Raw genomic sequence first — 20093 nt, 5'->3', positions numbered from 1 at the left:
GATATATGTAATGAGAAGTACATACACAAAATATACAGGATGAGGCAATTCTCGACTTCGTGACTCAGTCTATCTCTGCGGTTATCGAAAAATGTCTTGAACGATAGAGATCGTCTAGGACACAAAATTAGACGTCTCACTCTGTATATAAGATATACGTAAGATGTATGTATATATTTATACAGGATATCTCGTCGCTACCGCGTCACTTCTTAATGGCGGACTCTCTGGATAATTTGAGGTCGAAGATATATATACGTGAAGTTATGTCGCTTCTTAAACGGGAAGCGATGAGAGTTAACTGAAACTCTCCGGGATCGATTAGTTTTAATCGCTTCCCAATTGCAATATATATAGCATCCTCGATATATATTTCCATATTGAGACACCCACTCAAAGTTATTTGAGAAATCCGCCCTCTAGTAGCTAATGCAACAGTAACATCCTATACTTACATATACATACACATATACACATACCTTATTTATATATGCATTTATATTCATATAATTTAATGTGTTATGCTCAAACTCTCTGTTCGCTACGATTCTAAGGTACATCATCTACACATGCGGATTTTGTAGCATCCGTGTTTCGTGTTCTCGTGTCCCTCACGAGCGTCCTCGCGTGTCCCCCTGTCATTCTCCGTTAATTAAACTAAATGAAAATAGATTTTCAATCACCGTAGTGCACGTTGCTTCAGAAGTCTTCAAATAAATATTATCAGTGCAACGTCTTAATATGTCTTATGCCTGTTTCTCTTCATCAATGTGGATTAACTTTAATCTTGATTTAATTTACTCTTTTTTTTTTCTAATTCTTGAAACTAGAAAAAGATGAAGAATAAGTTGGACCAAAATTAATTATGTTAATCTACAATTAGTAGAAATGAACACTAATATGTAATTGGGTGATTAAAAAAAGATAAAAAAGACGGGGGATGATCTCTACTCTAAATATTTCAAAATTAAATAATAGAATAATTGCATAGAAGAAAGAAAAAGAAGCAGACGTTGACTTTTGTGATTTATGGCATCGTTAAAAAATAATTTTCCAAGTAATCATTCTTTCTAATTAATCTGACCCACCTGCGTCGAACTTTCCATAAAAAAAGAGAAGATTTTGTCGGTATAAGGTGGATTCAAATTATCAAGCTACGAGGACGACGATAATTACACGAAATTCTTGTTCCCGGAATACTCTTTCACAGACGTTATCGATTCGATAACGTCCGTTAAATGCTTCGAGTTTACCGCTCTGTCAGAAGAGTAATTTTTAATAACCGCTATTTGAATAATACATAGTAAATTTTCTTTCTCGTTACCTTGTTCCCCTAATTATCAAGTTTTGTTCGTCAATTTGAGAACTCTTCGGAAAGCTGTCAACGCGGACACAATTTTAACAAAATAATATACCTTCCCGGTGCGTCGCGTGTCACTCAGAAGCTTATAGTATCAATAACAATAATACATTAATTAAAAATGACAGATCGTAAAAATCAAATACATCATAATAAAAATTACAACATTCTATATCATATCTTTTATCTATCATTGCCTGGATAAATAAATTAATTTTCAATTCTTTCTGCTCGATTCTCGGCACTTATATTAAAACGAAGATCTTCGAAGATCACAAAAGGCATTTAATTTTATAAGAAATTTATTTCATATTTTTTTACCAGAATTTCAGAAAGATATAGATAATCCAAGGAACACACAAAGTTGAGAGAAAGTCAAAATGACTTTATTTTGACGTTATAAAAGTCAAAATTATTTCTGGTTACAAAGTTTGACTGTTTACGTTAAGGACGTAAAGGATCAAAATAAAGTCATTTTGACTTTTTGTTTACTTTTGTGTGTTCCTTGAGAGAAGAAACTGTTCTTTAATTATGTTGGGTGCTAATGATTTGACTTTTCTTCGGTAACAGGATTTAGAAAAAAATGGTGTGTGCTGAAAAGAGTATAAAAGATACAGATTCTTAACGCGCGATAGAAGCTTCGTTATAAATGGCACGATATGTAATTATAATTGACATCATAATTACAAAGATTATAATAAAAAGTATCGGGAGTAAAAAGTATTTTTTATGATGATTTGAATATAAGTCAACACGTTGGAATAATAACGAATGACGATACATTGGCACGGGACGATGCGATCAGCGCGCAACTAAATCTGAAAAAAATCGAGGTACATTTCTCAGCTGCACGGCGCGAAATTAGGAAAGCAGAAAAGGAGCGCTCGCGTAAACATCTTCCGATCGGAATATTCCTATTTCCTTCGCTGAAATCGGCGATAATCGCGTGAACCGTGGTCATCGATATCGTTAGATCGCGCTGAATCGCTCCTCGTGGGCCTTCTTAACAATCGCTAGTTTGGAGTGTGGATCCGCGGTCGATAGTCCCGTGTATGGTGGTTCTCTAGTACCATGGAGCATCAGCGTCCATTCTTTCAGCCATCCGTGTTGAGGCGTTTGAGTATTGAAGCTCACCTAAAAAAAAAAAAAAAAACCCAATACTCAGAGCGAGTTACTCTCGTGTGTAGGCGGAAGGAAAAAAGACACGTAATGAAATTCAAGTAAGAAACACGAGGAAACGAAATTTACCTCCAACAACCAAGTCCCCTGAGGGTACTCTCCCCACGTGTGCGTCGTCATGAATGGCCACTTCGTGAACCCATCCCTGTGATCATCATCATTCACTCTGCGGCTCAAAATCATAGATCTAAAAATATATTACGAAGATTTAAATCCGATCGGATAAAAAATTAAGGAGAAACTCGTTAAAAGAATATAGAAAGAAACGCGGGTTTGAATTGACGAAGTGTTAAAGGTTGAACAGCAGATAGAAAGAGAAAGAAGAAAATTTTGAAATTATCGCACGTACACTTTAAACTTCTATTATAGGCAAATCAAATTTATAGCTTGTAACAAGTGGGAAAATTCAATTTTATCCATTTTATCCATTTTATTCCGATGAAAGATTCATATCACGAATATGACGTTTACTGCATACCTGGTACCCATTGGGGACGTGAGGAATAGCTCGAGATCACCGCGCCGAGTTGCATTTACGGAAATGACGGCTTGCACGTGCTCTAAATAATTGACAGCGTACTCCGTGCCAGCGCACGCGTCGGTTTTAATTTTCACGAGAATGGATCGATCGCTCGTAACTTTCCTGGAAAATAAAAACAGCTCTAGGAAATCAATTCTGTCTACAGAAAAAAAAAAATCGATCTTAAGTTGATTGGAGATCATTCATTAGTCAAGTAAAATAAAAAGTCATGATGAGAGACATCAAATTAATGTTAAAATGATCTTCGAAACCAAGCAAAATAACAAGTCATTATGTTGTTAAAATAACTCCAAAATGATCATTAAAAGTCATTTTTCAATCACAATTTATATTAATCGTCATTTTGACATTATTGTGATCTTCCGATTCGATATCAACTAAAAGTAAAATAATATCGATATTACAATTTCGCATTCAACACGAATATAATAATATAACACTTAGTGTTACATAACCAAGTATTATTGAATAGAAAATTATAATATTATGTTATTTTTAGTTGATCTCGACTGGACTGTTCTGCTTAACATTGTGAAAATATTCAGTGCCTCATCTTGATCTCGCGTTATATAAATCTTTGAAAGAGCTACTTACTGCGTTTCGAACGTAGAACCAGCTTCGCAATGATATCTTGGTGGTACCGTCTTCCATTTTTTAGCTAGAGCTACCATAGCGCCCGCGTCCAAGACGCCATATCCAAAAAGATGATTGAACTCGAGTCCAACGCCATTCATGGTCCAATGAAATCTATCCTTCGCGTCGAACAGAGAATTTCTTTTCGAAGTTAGGACGGTCAAATGCTGAATATCTCTCCAGGTCAGTTGCGGACTAGAAACGGAAGTTCTTTCAGCTTAGAGTATGAAGTTATAACAGCATCAGAGAAAAATTTTTAGTTTGTATTATTAAAAATTGACGGTATTTCCTACATAAAATTTTTCTATGACAAAATTATTCTTATTGTTAGTCTACAATGCGATCGCAAACTCGTTCTAAAGTCGCAAAAGCAGTCGCGATAGTCACAAACGTCAATAGTTAATGTCACGGCCATTTTTGTGACTTTAAAACGAATTTGCGATCGCATTGTAGATTAATTGTAATTACGCAATGAATTTGAGGAAACTGATTATCGAATATTTAAAAATATTAATATGAAAACGTTAAATGGAGTATTTTTACGGTTTTTCTTTAAGAAAAAATGTTTCAATATACTAATTAACTATTCAGTAACTGATGATATATTTAATCGGTTACTGATAAAATATCCTCAGTTACTGAATAGTTAATTAGTATATTGAAACACTTTTTCCTAAGAGTTTTATATTCAATGTAATAATTAAATTTAAACTGAATATTACGCGCTGCGTCAATATGAAATATAAAAAAATACGTTAATAAAGAGAAAAAAAATATTCTTACTTGGCTTCAAGAGCTAGCGCAAACACTCCCGCGGCTTCCGGTGCCGCGGCGGAAGTCCCGCTATGTGTCGTCGTGCATTTTCCATATAAATCCGTGGTGGCCTGTAAAAACGCATATAATGAAATAAAAAAAAAAAATCTTCTTTAAAACAATTTTACTATGAAAGAGAAGGGACCGCGGTTGGAGACTACATTTTCTTCATTAGTGTGGTATAAATAAAGCATTTGTGTAACATTTCTCTTTTTTAATAAAGTCGTTTTCGAAAAGACAATCTTTTTATCCAGTGTCAACTTACCACTCCCGTGTTAGGATCCTTGGCACCATTGCTGAAGGTGGAAGCCAGAGTGCTGGAGCAGCTCTCATCATAATGCGCGTTCTGACCGTCGTTGATGGCACTGTTGATACTGATGGTCCACATACTCGCGGCGTATCCGTCACAGTTACAGTCATCCTCCTCTCCGCCGTCCCCGGATGCCCAGACATAGATATTGCCCAATCCATTTCTGCCCTAATATATAAGAACAAACAAGGGACATGAATGAGCGATAATATAATAGTAATTAATATTTTCTTTTCTTTTAATTTAAGAAACAGACTAAACATTAAACATCTTTTCGGGATCATAGCTCAAGAAATACAAGTCAAGAGAGAGTTAAAATGATTTTTTTCTATAAAATTTGATTTTATTGACGTTAAGAATAAAAATAAAGTGATTTTTTTTTTACTTTTTGTTAATTTTTGTGTTCCTTGGGAAGCATAGAGTTCAAGATTTCAGTCAGGGAGGGAAGTAAAAATTTATCTTCACACACAAAACTTATTAAAATACTTATATTAAAGTCAATCTTAGAGGATCTTCAAAAAACTTTCTTAGGTCGCAATCAGACTACGCATTGAAGAATGAGATTGAAGATTAAAAGATGGAAGTTTGACTAATCAGAACAAAAGGAGCTAAAATTTTTTTGTCTTCATTGGTGAAATTTCAATCTTTAATTTTCAATCTCAATCTTCAATGCATAGTCTGATTCCTTTACGCATCGTGTGAATCATGAATTGGACAATGAGCGTTTATCCAAGCAAAACAACGAGTCATTATGATATTAAAATGATATCATAACGATTCCAAAATCATTAAAAGTCATTTTTCAATTATTTTCGATTCATTTTAATATCATTTTGACGTTATCATGACTTTGTTGTTGTTCTGCTTGGATAAATTTTTATCGTAAAAATGATTCTTATAATTTAATTTATTTCCCCTTGCTAAAATTTAGGATAGACAAATGCCCCATTTTGCTCCCCTTGTTTATTTTTGGGATATTCTTACGCAGATTGTAACTAAATTATTAGACTGAAAAAAGAAATTAAAGAAGAAATTGAAAAAGGGAAAGTAATCTTCATTATTCGCTATTAACGCTGATATATTTTTCGAGTCTCTTTTTGATTTTAATTAATACAAGAATTGATAGCGAAAGGCTTTCGCATTCGATATTGATTTTATTGTTACAGATAATATCAGTGATTCAATTAATCTCGCTAATGGTCGTGTTGTGAGTAAGTAATTATGTCACGTGTACCTCATTAACGCCGCGTACGATGGCCCTCATGGTCGCGTTACGAGGTCCATCCACCGTCTTCCCATCGTCCGTGGGTCCCCAAGAGGCGCTGTAAATGTCTATGAGATCGGGTTCGTGGCCCATACTGTTCGCCTCGATCAGATCGGTCATGTACGGCTGGTCCAGCATTCGGATCCCCGCGATCTTCGAGTCGTACGCCACTCCGACGCCGCACACTCCATTGTCGCGCGCAGCTGCGACCTCCCCAGCGCATCTTGTGCCGTGACTTCCCATGACAAAAGACCGTAAAGCTTTAGGTTTTCTGGTTACTGTACTGATTATTATGGCGCGGATGTTCGCCGAGCGATTCACAGCGCGCGGATGTAGGACGCGCTTTTGTTTTACTTTCAAACACAAATGCCTTTGTCTCCACGCTCTCGGTTAAGAGCGCTCGGACTACTCTCATCCGCGCGATTTATTTATCTACTTCTTTGACTCAAACTTGATTAACTTTAACGATGTTCTATTCTCTCTCAAGAACGTAATTCTTTCTTTGTATATAAAATATATTCTTACCTATTAAACCAGTCGTCGGTGTACCTCGGGTACGGATATGGATCGTTACTGCTAAAGTCGTAAGAAGCTTTCGCGTTCTGAAAGGGAATGTCGACTTTAGTGACTTGCGATTATTAAGAAGATTCTTCAGTCTTTTCATATAAAATAAGAATTTGAAATATTGATTTCAAATATAAGTTTGTCAAATATAAGAAAATAAGTTTGTAGTTAATATGAAGACATCTCTGAATTTTTTTCAAATTTTTTGATCGTATAAGTTTGTTTAAATAATTTTCTAAAATTAGCTTAAATTCTTATGGGAAAGAAGATTTTGAGTAATTTAATTGTAAAAGAAATATAAGAATTTTGAAGAGTTATATAAAAGAATGAAATTTAAAAGACATTTTGGAATTAAAAAAATAAAATTTTATTTTTATGTAAAAGTATGAAATGTTATGAATTACTCAATTCTCTTTAAATATAACGACTCACTAATACAACGTTGTTTCCACTAGAATTATCAATATTTAAATTAAATTTAAATAATTACTGTTAATAATTCTTTTTAATATTTTCCTTTTTAATTATTCATAAATATTCATTTTTATCACAAAAAAAATTTTTTTCAATAAACAAATTATAGTTTTACTATTTATTTTTTAGAAGATGATTATATCCTTTATGATTATATATCCTTTATAAATGCTCTATTAAAATAAAAAAAGTCACGTAATTTTTTTCCATTTTTTGAGTTGGAGACCTCTTTAATTTTTTATTTTCAATGTCATTATGATAAACAAAGTATACAAGCATCGAGTTTGCTAATTTTAATTATAAAAGTAGTAATAAAAAAAAAGATAACGCTTTTAGATAAAAAAAATTATAAAAGAACAATAAAACATTTGCTGCTGACAGCAAATAAATAACTAGATTTTTTTCTCTCGAATACTGCAAGTTATTCTATTCTATCTACACTTTACCCGGTTTCAAAGTCTCTCGTTCTCTGTGATTTGGAATTCCTGGCATACTTCTATGAAAGATGCGCCGAGAATGGCATTTGTACGAAAGTATGGAGAGAATATTCGCGTGATCCTATTTAGTATAACGTACTTTGCTGCATTATTAATAAATTATATTCCCAGATTCCTCGTGGTAGAAACATTATGCATTACTTTCGCGTGATCCTGTTTAGTAAATTTTATTTTAATATGCTGCATTTATTAAAATTAAATTACATTCGCAGGATTATCGTGATAGAATTATGTTTTGCAGTCGCATAATGCAACCTTCAAAATCTTTATCATTTTACGAAATATTGGATATTAAATCTCATTAATTGATGCAAAAAGATCTTATTACTTGTCGAATAAAACTGAAAATAAAATTGCAGTCGCGAAAAAAATATTTATTAAAATAGTCACCATTGATCTCAACGCAAATATTTTCTTTAAAAATTTCGCGCGAACTTCTTGATTTAAAATAAATTTTTTGTGAAAAAAGTAAAATTTTTTTTTGATAAAATATATAATATTGCAACGAATGTGCTTACGTAATTATATTTGAGATCCGGATGCATGTAATCGACACCTGTAATAGAAGAGTGGCATTATTGATACATATAGATTTTGTGTTGGCGGTGACGTTAAGCGCCACCACGTGCGACGTATAACGTACAATATAAATATAAGTTCTAAGCACGAAAAAGAAGGTAAAATAATAAGAAGAGATAAAGTAATTTCTGTTCTCTCGTTAATGAAAAGCGGATATTTACAAGGATTCGGACAATCATATTATATCGTTGAATACAGTTACGACAGATGCGCGGAAAATTTATCTTTCCGTCTTTCAGTGAAACGAGAGAGCGAGCGTTGCGTAACTCGCGCTACCCTCTCGGCGCGATATCGATTCAAAGTCCGCCAGTTCCCTCGAACTGCACTCGAGGGCGCGTGTAATTTAACGCTGTTTTGACTTCGGGATAGTCCTGTAGTTCGATAATGTCGATTCGAGAATACGGGGAAAAAAAGAAGAAGAAATGAAAAATATATCCTAAGATAACACATCAAAAGAAAGTCAAGATGACTTTATTTTCTCAGATAATACGGAGAGTTCAGAAAGAATTTAAAAAAAATTCAGTCGTATGCCATTAATTCTAAGTTCATTTTCAGATAAAAAAGAATTATTTTATCTCAAAAGTTCTGAAAAGAATTATCGTTTTGTATTTGAAAGAAAATAAATTCAGAATTGATGAATATGTCTGAAGTGTTATGAACTCTCTGTGCTATCTGGATTGATGTCAAAATGATGATGTCAAAATGATGAATTTGCATTCACAAAATTTGACTTTATTGACGTTGAAGAATAAAAATAAAAATAAAGATTAAAATTTGTGTTGACTTTTATGTATTCTTTAGGATATTCCATCACTTACCATCGTCCATTATAGCCGTCGTCACGTTCTTTCCCGTGACGCCCTGAGCCCAGGCAGCCTCGACGTTCAAATCCAGTTTCGGTTTGCCGCCGTTCTGGCCGACATTCTTCAGATACCACTGGTACTTGAAAAAAGGATCCGTCGGATCCTTACTCGCCGGATTTGCTGGATTCTTAATTTCGTATAACGGCACGAGGTTATCCACGCTTAAGAGTTTGTAGCCTCTTTTCACTCGCTTGAAACCCGGCTGCTGTACCGCCATGGCCACCTAAATTTTTAATGTACTTCAACCTCCTTTACGTCGTCCTTTTTAAATATCCCTTGCCCTTTTATATCGAGATAAATTTGACGAGATGAAATTGTCTTGGCAATCCTCCGCATTGTTCTCCAAACACTCGAAACGGTACTTGATTGACAATCAGTAAAATGTATTTTTGAAATCATCGACAAATTTAATAATTTCTCCAAATAACATATCAATCGCGATTGCATTAAATTGCTGATTAGATTAAGAATGAAATATTTAAATTTAATTACTGTTTGTTTGTGACAAATTTGGAGTGTATTGAGTTAATTACTTTATAACTCAAATATTATAAAGAATAAAATTTATAAATACACACTCGTGTCCCGAAAGCGTATAAAATTCATCCAAGCTTAATTTTCTTCAGCATAAAAAAATAAAAATACAACAATCCGCCAGCTTTATTAGCAACTTTCATTTTTTTTTTATGGTAATAATACTAATAATTCTCGCGTAAGCACGCGACTTGCAAAAGAGATATCAACTTACCAGAGGGTCGACCTTTAATTTTCGCGTGTGCGGCACCGATCGTTTGCTTCGTACATGCGGCAAAGCTCTATGTACGAAGTGATACTCCGTTTGACTGTCCAATACCTTCAAAAAATTTTTTTATATTTTACTCTTTATCAATAGAGATGCGTAAAACTAAGTATCTTTGGAATATAAACAAAAGCTGGGATAAATTAGTTCTCAAAAGCAAACAGTTTATTTTGATAACATCATTTCCATTGCAATAAATATTTTATACGCTTTGAAAATGAAAGAAACCTCATTTCTTTTTTATGTATTATACCTTGTTCATTATAAAATTTTTATAATTCATACGAAAGGAAAAATATTTTATTTTGGACTTGTAATAATAAAGCGTAAGTATAATATTCAGTTTTATTTATTAATTTTATGATTATTATATGTAATTATTTTATGATTACAAATTTGTTTTACATATGTAAAGGAACGTAATAAAAGTTTAACATAATGTAATTGAAAACACTAAACTTTTTATATATAATTGTACTTATATATGTAATTTTTTCTTTATTCTTCTCCTTGATAAGAACATCATTAATTCAGTTCTACCGAGGAAAATTGAGTACAAATGAACAGTAGAGAACTAACACGCATAATACAGAGATAGAAAATGAAATAAATTTAATACCTGGAGGGAAAAAAGCAAATGAGATTTCTGAGTGGAAATTCTAGCAATACGTAGAGATTAGAATGTCGCTTTTATTTCTAAACTGACGCGCGATATCTGATCCGATTTTCCGATACGCCCACGTCGGCAAATAAAGAGAATGTATTATCAAGATAAAATAATTAGTTTTCTAGACCTTGTAAAGAGCGAAGATTGTTTCGGTATCTGGGACTGTTTGCATAAATTCTCGTTGCGATTTACGGTTACTAGTTGCAGCAAGAAAAAAATTGAAACGAAAGAGATTTCCTTCGATTGAAACAAAGCTTTCCAATTCTAGTTTTATTTCCTTTCCCGGATGAATGTCCGAATGTTGCATGTTGTCTATGACCTTGATTCTCGGCATACAGAATTAGTGCTACTATAATCTGCGAAATGAAAGATAATGAGCTGTTCGACAACTTATTGTTAAGCTGCTGAAGCATTCTTTTAGTCGATCTACCTAAACTTGTGTAATATAATTCGTTGTCAATGCAAGACATGGCAGAATCAATCGCATCGTAATAGGCGCGATCGATCCGGACGATAATTTAGCGCCCATGTCTGACGGCGGTTAATCGTACGAGACAGCTAGGAAACAATTTTAATCGGAAGAAACTACGTCACTACGCCAGTAAATAGATCTTACAGGATACCAATTTTCTCTACATTGGTGAAATTCAGCATCAGAAACGTTTATTTAATACCTGTGGTCGATTATCGATGACATGACCGCAAACCTACATATATAAAATTCTACATATAAAAAAAATAAGTTAGTTTTAACGAAAATAAAATTCGTTTAGAGAAAATTGTGTCAGATAAACAAGAAAAGAACAATTTTTTTTTTGTTTTAAACTTGTATTAATGAGAATCGATGAACACTCGTTTCAACAACAAAAACATATTTGTAAACAAAAGTTTTTAAAAGTTTTCAATAAACAATGTTTTATTAAAAAGAATGGAAATAAATTGTTACTATCACTTTTTATCACTTTGCATATGCTTATTTACCAATATTTTCCATTGTTCCCTCAAATGAAATATTTCATATTTTCGAAGCGATTATATAATATTGTAATAAAACTTTATTTAAATCTAAAAGCAATGCACACGATTTGTCAATATTGATTTAAAAATAAAAACAGAATCTTGTATACTAAAAAATTCTTTGCTCCATATTTTTTTATATTTGCATATTATTTTTTCACAGTCAGTTCATTTAAAGTTAGCATCTCTTCTTGATCGTGTCGTTAATAATCAGTACGTACGTTGGGAGTCACGTGTTATGATTTTTTAAACCAGTCCCATTTTCTCGGGTATTGATCTCGAAGTAACTTTACACCTCGTTTCGATGCAGACCGTAGACTGCAGTAGTTCAATTAAACTTCGCCAATGGAAGCTTGCGTTAACTAAGTCTGATTTATACGAGCTGTCGTATTAGCGTAATCCAAGAACTGCATTTATTAATCTCTTAACGCAATCGTATCTCAGAGAGAGAGAGAAAATATTATAGTTAAAACACACTTATCCTTATTCCTATCATTTGCGTACCGCTATACAATTTTTGTACAATACGCGTATCAGAAAGAAACTTCTGAGATTAAAAAGAAAAGTTCCAGTCATGGAAGAGAGAAAGAGAGAAAGAGAGGGAGAGAGAGAGAGAGAGAGAGAGAGAGAGAGAGAGCTGTGAGAGAGAACATGACAGCAGTCTTCATTTAAAAAACTTCCACTCGATAAGTTATAAAGGCAGCTCTTACGGGCAACGTGAGACTCTCTATAAATAATACAAGCTCAAATAAATGTCTCGACTATCGCGCTTGTATATATATATATTCCTCTTTAGCCGACTCATCAACAAATTTATCTGCGTAATTTAGATTTTCTTCCTTTTGCTGCTCATAAAGTACATCGACTTGACAGTCGAAAAAAAAATGCGAAGATAGTTCTATTCGAGTCGAACAGTTTATCTTTTCTATTGCGAAAATAAAGTGATCGAAGAAAAATGTTTGAGCTCTTCATTTTCTTCATCGCAATATTTTTTTTATAGGCGAATTCGATTGTCTGCACTACTTTGAAAACTGTTATACAAAAAGATATATCAATATAGAAACGTGATATCTAAATGCATCAGAAGCATATTTCGATAAAATATTTGATGTATTTTGTTACAAAAAATGTGATAATATTAAAGTTGAACATCGATCAAGACGTTTATATTTGCGACAAGACGTAAAGAATGTAAAGGACGTGAAGTTGCTTTATTGAAGTATAATATTATGTTTCCAATATTGTACAGTCTTAATTGACTGTTATAAATATAAAGCATTCTCAATTTATTCCATTTTCTTGAAAAAGGCAGTAATAAAAGCTAAAGTACTAATAAAAAAATATTAAATTATTATAAATAATGTTAAAATAAATATTTTTTAATAAAACTGTTTCTTAATTTAGTTTTTGTTTAATATTAAATGCTTACGTCAATTTATTGAGTGTTTTGTACTACAATCAATATTTTCAACAGACACAAGAAATATTATTAGGCACAAAGAACCACCATCGAATATGACATTTTATCGATCGATTTTCATTTAATATTATTTTCAATATATTATACTTTTCGTTTAAACTCATTTCTATCAATTTAATGCAGATTAATTTTAATCTTCTAATTCTTAGAAGATAACAAGTAAGTTAAATCGAGATTAAAAATTAATCTACATTAGTAAAAATGGATATGAGTGACATAAGTCGATACGAACTTATACTTCGTTCTATTTTTCTTGCGTGACAAAAATATAATAGAATGACTTGTGTCGATTTGTCACCAAATGGAAGGCTTCTATTATGTTTCTGTCTAATCAACAATGTTTCAACAATATGACGTTTTTGAAATTAAATTACTGCGCATATAGCCTTCGACTATTACCAAATGCGAGGTAACACAAGCGAGTGAACTCGATAGTGTTTGCGGTACGGTCAGCCCGCAATCAGTGGAGTACATCAAACTACGGGCGGACGTGGCGCTGGGTCTGACGCGTGGCGTCAGTTTTTGACACAAAAGCAGATTCAATATACAAAATATTAAATTCTTCGCGAATATGATAGAACACAATAAAATTCTTTCTCTCTTTTCCTTTTTTTCAGCAAACAAATTACGCAGGAATACACAATGACACGCATTAATTCAGATTCAGATATTCTATGAAGGATATAACGATACCGTGAAACGCTCCGATCGATTATTCTATGTATTAAAAATTTATCTGCCTCTACTGCAAATACTCACGACTTTGACTCGCGAATACGTACTTCTAGTCAGAGAATTAATGACTGCAGAATCTAAAATATATTCATGTTTTAGTTTTTTTTTATTTAATCTCTGGCGAAAATAAAAATCAGAGCGTAAATCGAAGAGTATCAGAAATACAAACGAAACTTCTAGAAAATGAAAATTGAAATATCGAAACGAAGAGATATTAACGCTTTTTTTACGCGTTTTGTTTCAATTTTTGCTAACAATCGTTTATTACTTTATTACTTTCTCTTTATATCGACTTACGCTCTGATTTTTTATTTTTGCTAGGGATTGAAAAAGAAAAAAATTCATATTGTTCATTTATATAATAATTGGACAGTAAAACTTAAGATCAAAATTTGTCTATTTAACAATTTCGGTTTTTATTAAACATTTATTGAAACATTTGGAAGACATACAAAAGGATGAAGGCGAAGCGGCGGAACTATAGAGATCAATTGGCCATCGAGATACCCGCCATCGAAATGAACGTTCCATCAGATAGAAAATCAAACAGACGCTGGAAAATATAACCGGTAATATAGCAATGTAATCTGTTGCAAACTAATGCGAGTAATTGAACTATGCTGCAACAGAATCAACGGTTCTGCGGTTTCTGCGCTTGCCATCTAAAAAGAATAGGTAGTATTTATTCCACCTCCATCCCCTTCACATTCCACTCAACACTAATTAATCAAATATTAAACAAATCGGAAACACATGAAACGATCGTTCTCGGAATTCGTAATATCTGTCAATATTAGCTACAAATAATAATGAATTACCCATTTCAAGCAAAACAACGTCACAAACAACGTTGAAAATGAATTAAAATAAATAGTTAGAAAAAACAAAGTTATTAAAAAAATTAAAATGAATTTATTTTAATTTTAATGTCAATAAATAGTCAAATTTGAGAATAAAAAGTCATTATTTTGACCTTTATGACTTGTCCTTGGGTTATTAATCGAAAAGTGATTTTTAGTAATTATTTTGGAGTCACTTTGACGTCATTTCGATAATTTGGAGTTTCCAAACAAAAAAAAAATAAATTGCGATAAATAACGTTAAGATGAATTGTTAACAATTGAAAAATGTTAACAATTGAAATTGACTTTTAATAATTATTTTGGATTTGGATGTCACGATGATGTTATCATTTTAATGTTACGATGATTTATTGTACTACTTGGGATTGGGATGTGCGTTGCTATCAGCGGACATTCCTTTTTCGTGACATTTCGAGAACCCCAGTAGTTCAACCGTAGATAATGGATGACTGTTCTGACAACGGCTCCAAGTTTATAGACATGGGGCATGGAGCCGGAACGAGGGAAACGCTATCTGAACCAGAAACGCTCGCGTGCCATTTCTCGCGAATTGTCTCGCGACGCAAATAGACGCCATACATGAGAAAGTGAGGATGACATCGAGAAGACATAGCTCGCGATCCGATCGTTACGCGTTATTTGCCGTCCACCTGGACCTTTTCTTGTCTGCGTCTTTGTAAGAGTGATCGTTTTGTTCGTGTGCAGCTTATATAATAAAGTATATGGATTAAAGCACAACAACAAGTAATTAAATGATGATATTAAAATGATCATTAAAAGTTATTTTTCAATCATTTCTGATTTATTTTAATGTCATTTTGACGTTACCTTGACTTTTCTGTTTGGGAGGAAAGCATGAAAGTTTCTAATTACTATGTTACAATTCCGTACTCCGAGAGAATCAGGTGATCAGCTGTGACGAGGAAGGGATAACAAACTGGAAGGAAGAGAGAAAGGACTCGTGCGCGAAACAATGTTATGATAACATAAAAATGGCAGTAAAATGAGTAACTATCAAAGGAACACATAAAAGTCGACAGAACATCAAAATGATCTTATTTTGATTTTTAACCTTAATAAACAGTCAAATCTTGTAATCAAAAATTATCATTTTGTCTTTTTCTTAACTTACTCAAGCAGAACGACAAGTCACGATAACATCAAAATGACATTAAAATGAATCGGAAAAAATGACTTTTAATGATTATTTTGGAATCATAATGACTTGTTCTGCTTGGGTATTGGTGTGTTCCTTGAATTATAATTAAAAAACGATTTCTACTAATTATTTTGGAGCCATTTTGAAGTAACTTGTGTTCCCAGGGAGAACAAGAAAGACAAAATAATATCATTTGACGTCATACTGATCGAATTTATGTTATTTTTTATCATTATTTAATCAATTTAACATTATTTTGATTTTGTTGTTCTCCTTGGATTGCGGAAGAGGAAAAATGCGAAATACTGACGCAATTGAGAGGGCTTTATAAGAAATTCTCTATTATATATGTCAATGTATTCTATATACACACATATATATATATATATATATATACACACATATATATTCCAAACTATACTCTTTAGCCTCCAGAGTTATCCAGGGGTCTTATTTTAAAAATATCACATACAAAGATAGCATCTGTTATGTATATATCATAAATTTTCGTATATACGATATATTATAAATCCAAGAATGTATCCAAATAGAATAACACGTTAAAATAATGTTAAAATAAACCGTGAATGATTAAAAAATGATTTTGGAGTTATTTGATATATCACAATTTTGTTCTGATTGGAGAGGTCCAGGAATCCTGGAGCGAACACCGTCGGACTTACCGGTCCCAGATTGATGAATCCATTCCTCAGCGCCACGCGATCAGCTACGTGCCGTTCCGCTGGCTGCCGCATCCTCACCAGGAACGTGTTGGTAAAGACCTCGGCGGTGGTCGTGCCGGCGAGGACGAAGAGCCCGATCACCGCAAGTAGTAGCATCGTGACGAGAGGCGGCCGGCGAGGTATAACGTCCAGGTATTCGTACTCCGCATTCGCGGGTTCGGGGATACTGGACGCTCGAGGTACTCGGCTACTCGAGGTACGCAACGGTACTACAATCTTCGTGGCGGCGGAGGCGGTGGAGGCGGCGGTGGTGGCGGTGGTGGCGGCGACGATGTCGGAGGCGGTAGAGGAGGCGGCGATGGCGGTGGCAGTTCATAGACGTACGACGCGGACAACGAGGGATCGAAAGATGGGGGAAAAAGAGGGGAAAAAGGGAAAAGAAGAAAGAAAGGAAGCTCCTTTCTCTGGTCCCCGGGATTGGCGGCAGCGACCGCAGTGATTGAACACACCGCTCGGCGCTACAACGCCGCGGCGGATCCGTCCAAGTGGAGGAGCTTGCAGCGCGGATGAGCGACGCGGGCCACTGAATCCATTCGGAGCGGCGAAGTATACGAAGAGAAATATCGCGTATCTAAATACAGGCGCAAATATCGGAGGAAAAAAATTTAAAAAATAGGAAAAGAGAGAAAGAGAAAGAGAGACAACGACATTTAACGCGTAAATGCGAATTTCTCCGCGATGAAAATACGCGAAATTCTGGTATGACGAGAGACCTATCGCGTTTTTTTGGATCACGTTACATTCGATTAATGGAGAGTACCGGAGAGAACTAATTAGATTGTGATCATCGAGGGAAAGAGGATAAAAAAGGGGATCCCGATTGCGTTGCCGCGTCACGTAGAACAACCAAGTGGGCATAAACCTCTCGCGTGACGTCACTCGATATATTGATTAAAACGGCGTCTCGACGTCGACGTCGACCAACATGGGAAATTTCGTAATCGCGCATGCGTGATTTGTTATAATCGCTAAACAAGAAAAAATTTACTCTAAAAAAATATTTTAAAAAACTTAGAATCTCGCAAAGAATATCTGAACACGAGATAAATGGCGGTTAATATTTTGTTAGAAAATATATATATTATTTGATATTATATAGAAAATATATATATTACAAATTGATGTCGACGAATTTTTTATAAAAAAGATGTCTAATTCTTATTCCAAGTCTTCCTAAAAATTGCAAGCGGAAAGCATGGATTATATAAATATTACATTGATTAAAAACCTAAAATAGTTATATGCGCGAAAACTAATTCTATTTCTTATAAATCTTTGAAGAAAAATGTACTTTTGAGGAATTAACTAAAAAATAATTATTGTATCATTCCTGCGTACAAGTTTTTTTTCTAACAAGTACAAAGTTCTTTTCTTGTTTCAATTCTGTTTGTTTTCGTATCTCATCATTTTAATCAAAACATTGTGGAATTCAATCAGTTTGAATTTTCTTTTTATTAACTTATTTGTTTCGCGAACAGAGCGTATGTTGTAATTTTCATTTGTCGCGCAAACTTTTTCCCATCCATTTTCAAGCGAAAAAATTTCCAAAAACTTATGGAATTCAATATCTTATACATATTTGTTCCAAACAGAGTTATATTTTAATTTTTGTTTGTCGCGCGGACTTTTTCTCATTAGAGCAAAAACAATGAGAAAACGTCCGTTTAACAACAAAAAAAAATAAAAATTTGCAAATAAAATTATAAAACTCTGTTTAAAACAACCAAAACAAATATGTTAAAAAAAATACATTATCAATTTTTTTGATAAAAATATTGAGACTAAAACAAAAATATTTAGAAAAAAAAACAATAAAAGAGAAGAATTTTGTACTCGCTCCAAGCGAAATAAAACTTCTGGCATTCCGGACATCGTTTTACCAAACAACAATTTCAATTGATCGAATAATGCATTTGTATTTATATTTCCTTTTACCTTTGATCCTTTTCCAAAAAAAAAATCACAGCAACTCCATTATTTCGTATGCAGATATAAATCCTGTTGTATTTGTAACGTTGTTTTAGGATAAAGGATGATCATACACACAATTACATATCGTTTAAAAAATATAATTTGTTACAACATATCTTACATCCTAAAGATATCGACTTGATTGAATTTTTTAATAAACTTTACATCCTTTCTTATGTGTAAAACACGCACATCTAAATGATACTTTGCACGTATTACATCTTTTAAAATTTCTTATAGAGATAGATTCGCTTTAAATTTTAATAAAAACGACAAGTTAGTTGCAGGAGCCCGTTACAATATATATAAATCTCTAGATAAATTAAAGTTAAAAGTATAACAGACAAACGATACACATATAATGAGAAACATATCTCTCGTACAAATAACGGAAAAAAGGGAAAAAACTTAATATGTACAAGGATCTTCATAAAATATTGAATTCAATAATCGCGAGTTTCCCAATAAAAAGCTGAATTTCAGCTTTGAATGCTTTATATCACTGATGACATGTATATTCGATAATAATTTCCGTATATATATCATATATAATCGATTATACACTTATTTTTATAATACGCAACTAATTCCTGTTCTTGTAATTTGATCTTATATTTACAACATGACACCACAAAAATATTATAAACAAATTTCATAAAATTCATCTATATCGCAATTTTCAGATATATCAAATTACAAATACTTAGAAAAATGATCTGTTGCCACGCAATATGTAATCTGAAAAAAGAAATCAGTTTAAATAAGAAAAGTTTAATATATATTTTTTTTTTAATAACAGAAAAACGAATCTTTACAAAGCAATTAATTCTATTTTTTTATTTTCGTAATAGAATATTTTGATTTCGTTTAGATATATTCGGGTTGTAAGATAAACTTTTATGGGCTTTCTATAATAAGCCTAAGTTCTAAGTCTTAAGAAATTGACCAATCATAGTGTGAGAAGAATAAATTGATTTTGATCGATCAATTAAAACTTTTTATTGTTTTCCAGTAAAATATACTGGTAACACTATGTAACACATTCCGTGCTTTTCAATTATATTTAACACAAATCGACACAATCGTATACAGCTAAAATGCTATATGTTTATTTTATATTACATGATGTTCATCATCTTATATTACTTCACAAATTTTTACATTTTATTACCATTTATTTTTAAAGATTGGTTCTCTGAAAAAGTTTTAAGATTATATTTGAACATAGATATTAGATGTAGTAAAAAGAAATCCATTATTTTTCCATTCAATTTCATGCAAAAATAATGGATTTCTTTTTATTACACCTAATATATCAGACCTTTTTTATTTCATCCTGGTGGTAAAATAAAAAAGCAATATTTTAATTACAAGTCATCACTGTGTTGTATTACTGCGTCATACAGTATAAGTGTGTTCTGTTGCTGGAAAGCAAAAGTAATGACTTATTGAAGAAAAGCCATTAGATCTGAGTGGTTAATGACAGATTCTCTGCTGCAATTTAGTAACAATATCGAAAAAACAGTATCGAAAAAACAACTTTTTTAAATAACAAAATTTAAACGTTGTTCGTGAATTAAAA

At 32.8% G+C, this 20093-nt stretch overlaps 1 protein-coding gene across 1 annotated transcript; it reads right to left on the bottom strand.

Moving 5' to 3' along the window:
* Positions 1 to 1784: 1784 nt before the first annotated feature.
* Positions 1785 to 16818, bottom strand: LOC108692590 (neuroendocrine convertase 2). The gene is made up of 12 exons (XM_018200906.1): positions 16481 to 16818; positions 9826 to 9930; positions 9033 to 9300; positions 8154 to 8191; positions 6626 to 6702; positions 6071 to 6335; positions 4792 to 5004; positions 4497 to 4597; positions 3675 to 3908; positions 3018 to 3182; positions 2609 to 2726; positions 1785 to 2494 (listed from the first exon to the last, which is right to left on the bottom strand). The coding sequence occupies exons 1-12, from the start codon at positions 16634 to 16636 to the stop codon at positions 2330 to 2332; spliced, it is 1905 nt and encodes a 634-aa protein (XP_018056395.1). The 5' UTR covers positions 16637 to 16818; the 3' UTR covers positions 1785 to 2329.
* Positions 16819 to 20093: the final 3275 nt, after the last annotated feature.

The sequence above is a fragment of the Atta colombica genome, unplaced genomic scaffold (assembly GCF_001594045.1).
Source record: "Atta colombica isolate Treedump-2 unplaced genomic scaffold, Acol1.0 scaffold78, whole genome shotgun sequence".
Taxonomy (NCBI): domain Eukaryota; kingdom Metazoa; phylum Arthropoda; class Insecta; order Hymenoptera; family Formicidae; genus Atta; species Atta colombica.
The sequence above is the reverse complement of the archived record's forward strand: the minus strand, read 5'-3'. Positions and strand labels throughout refer to the sequence as shown.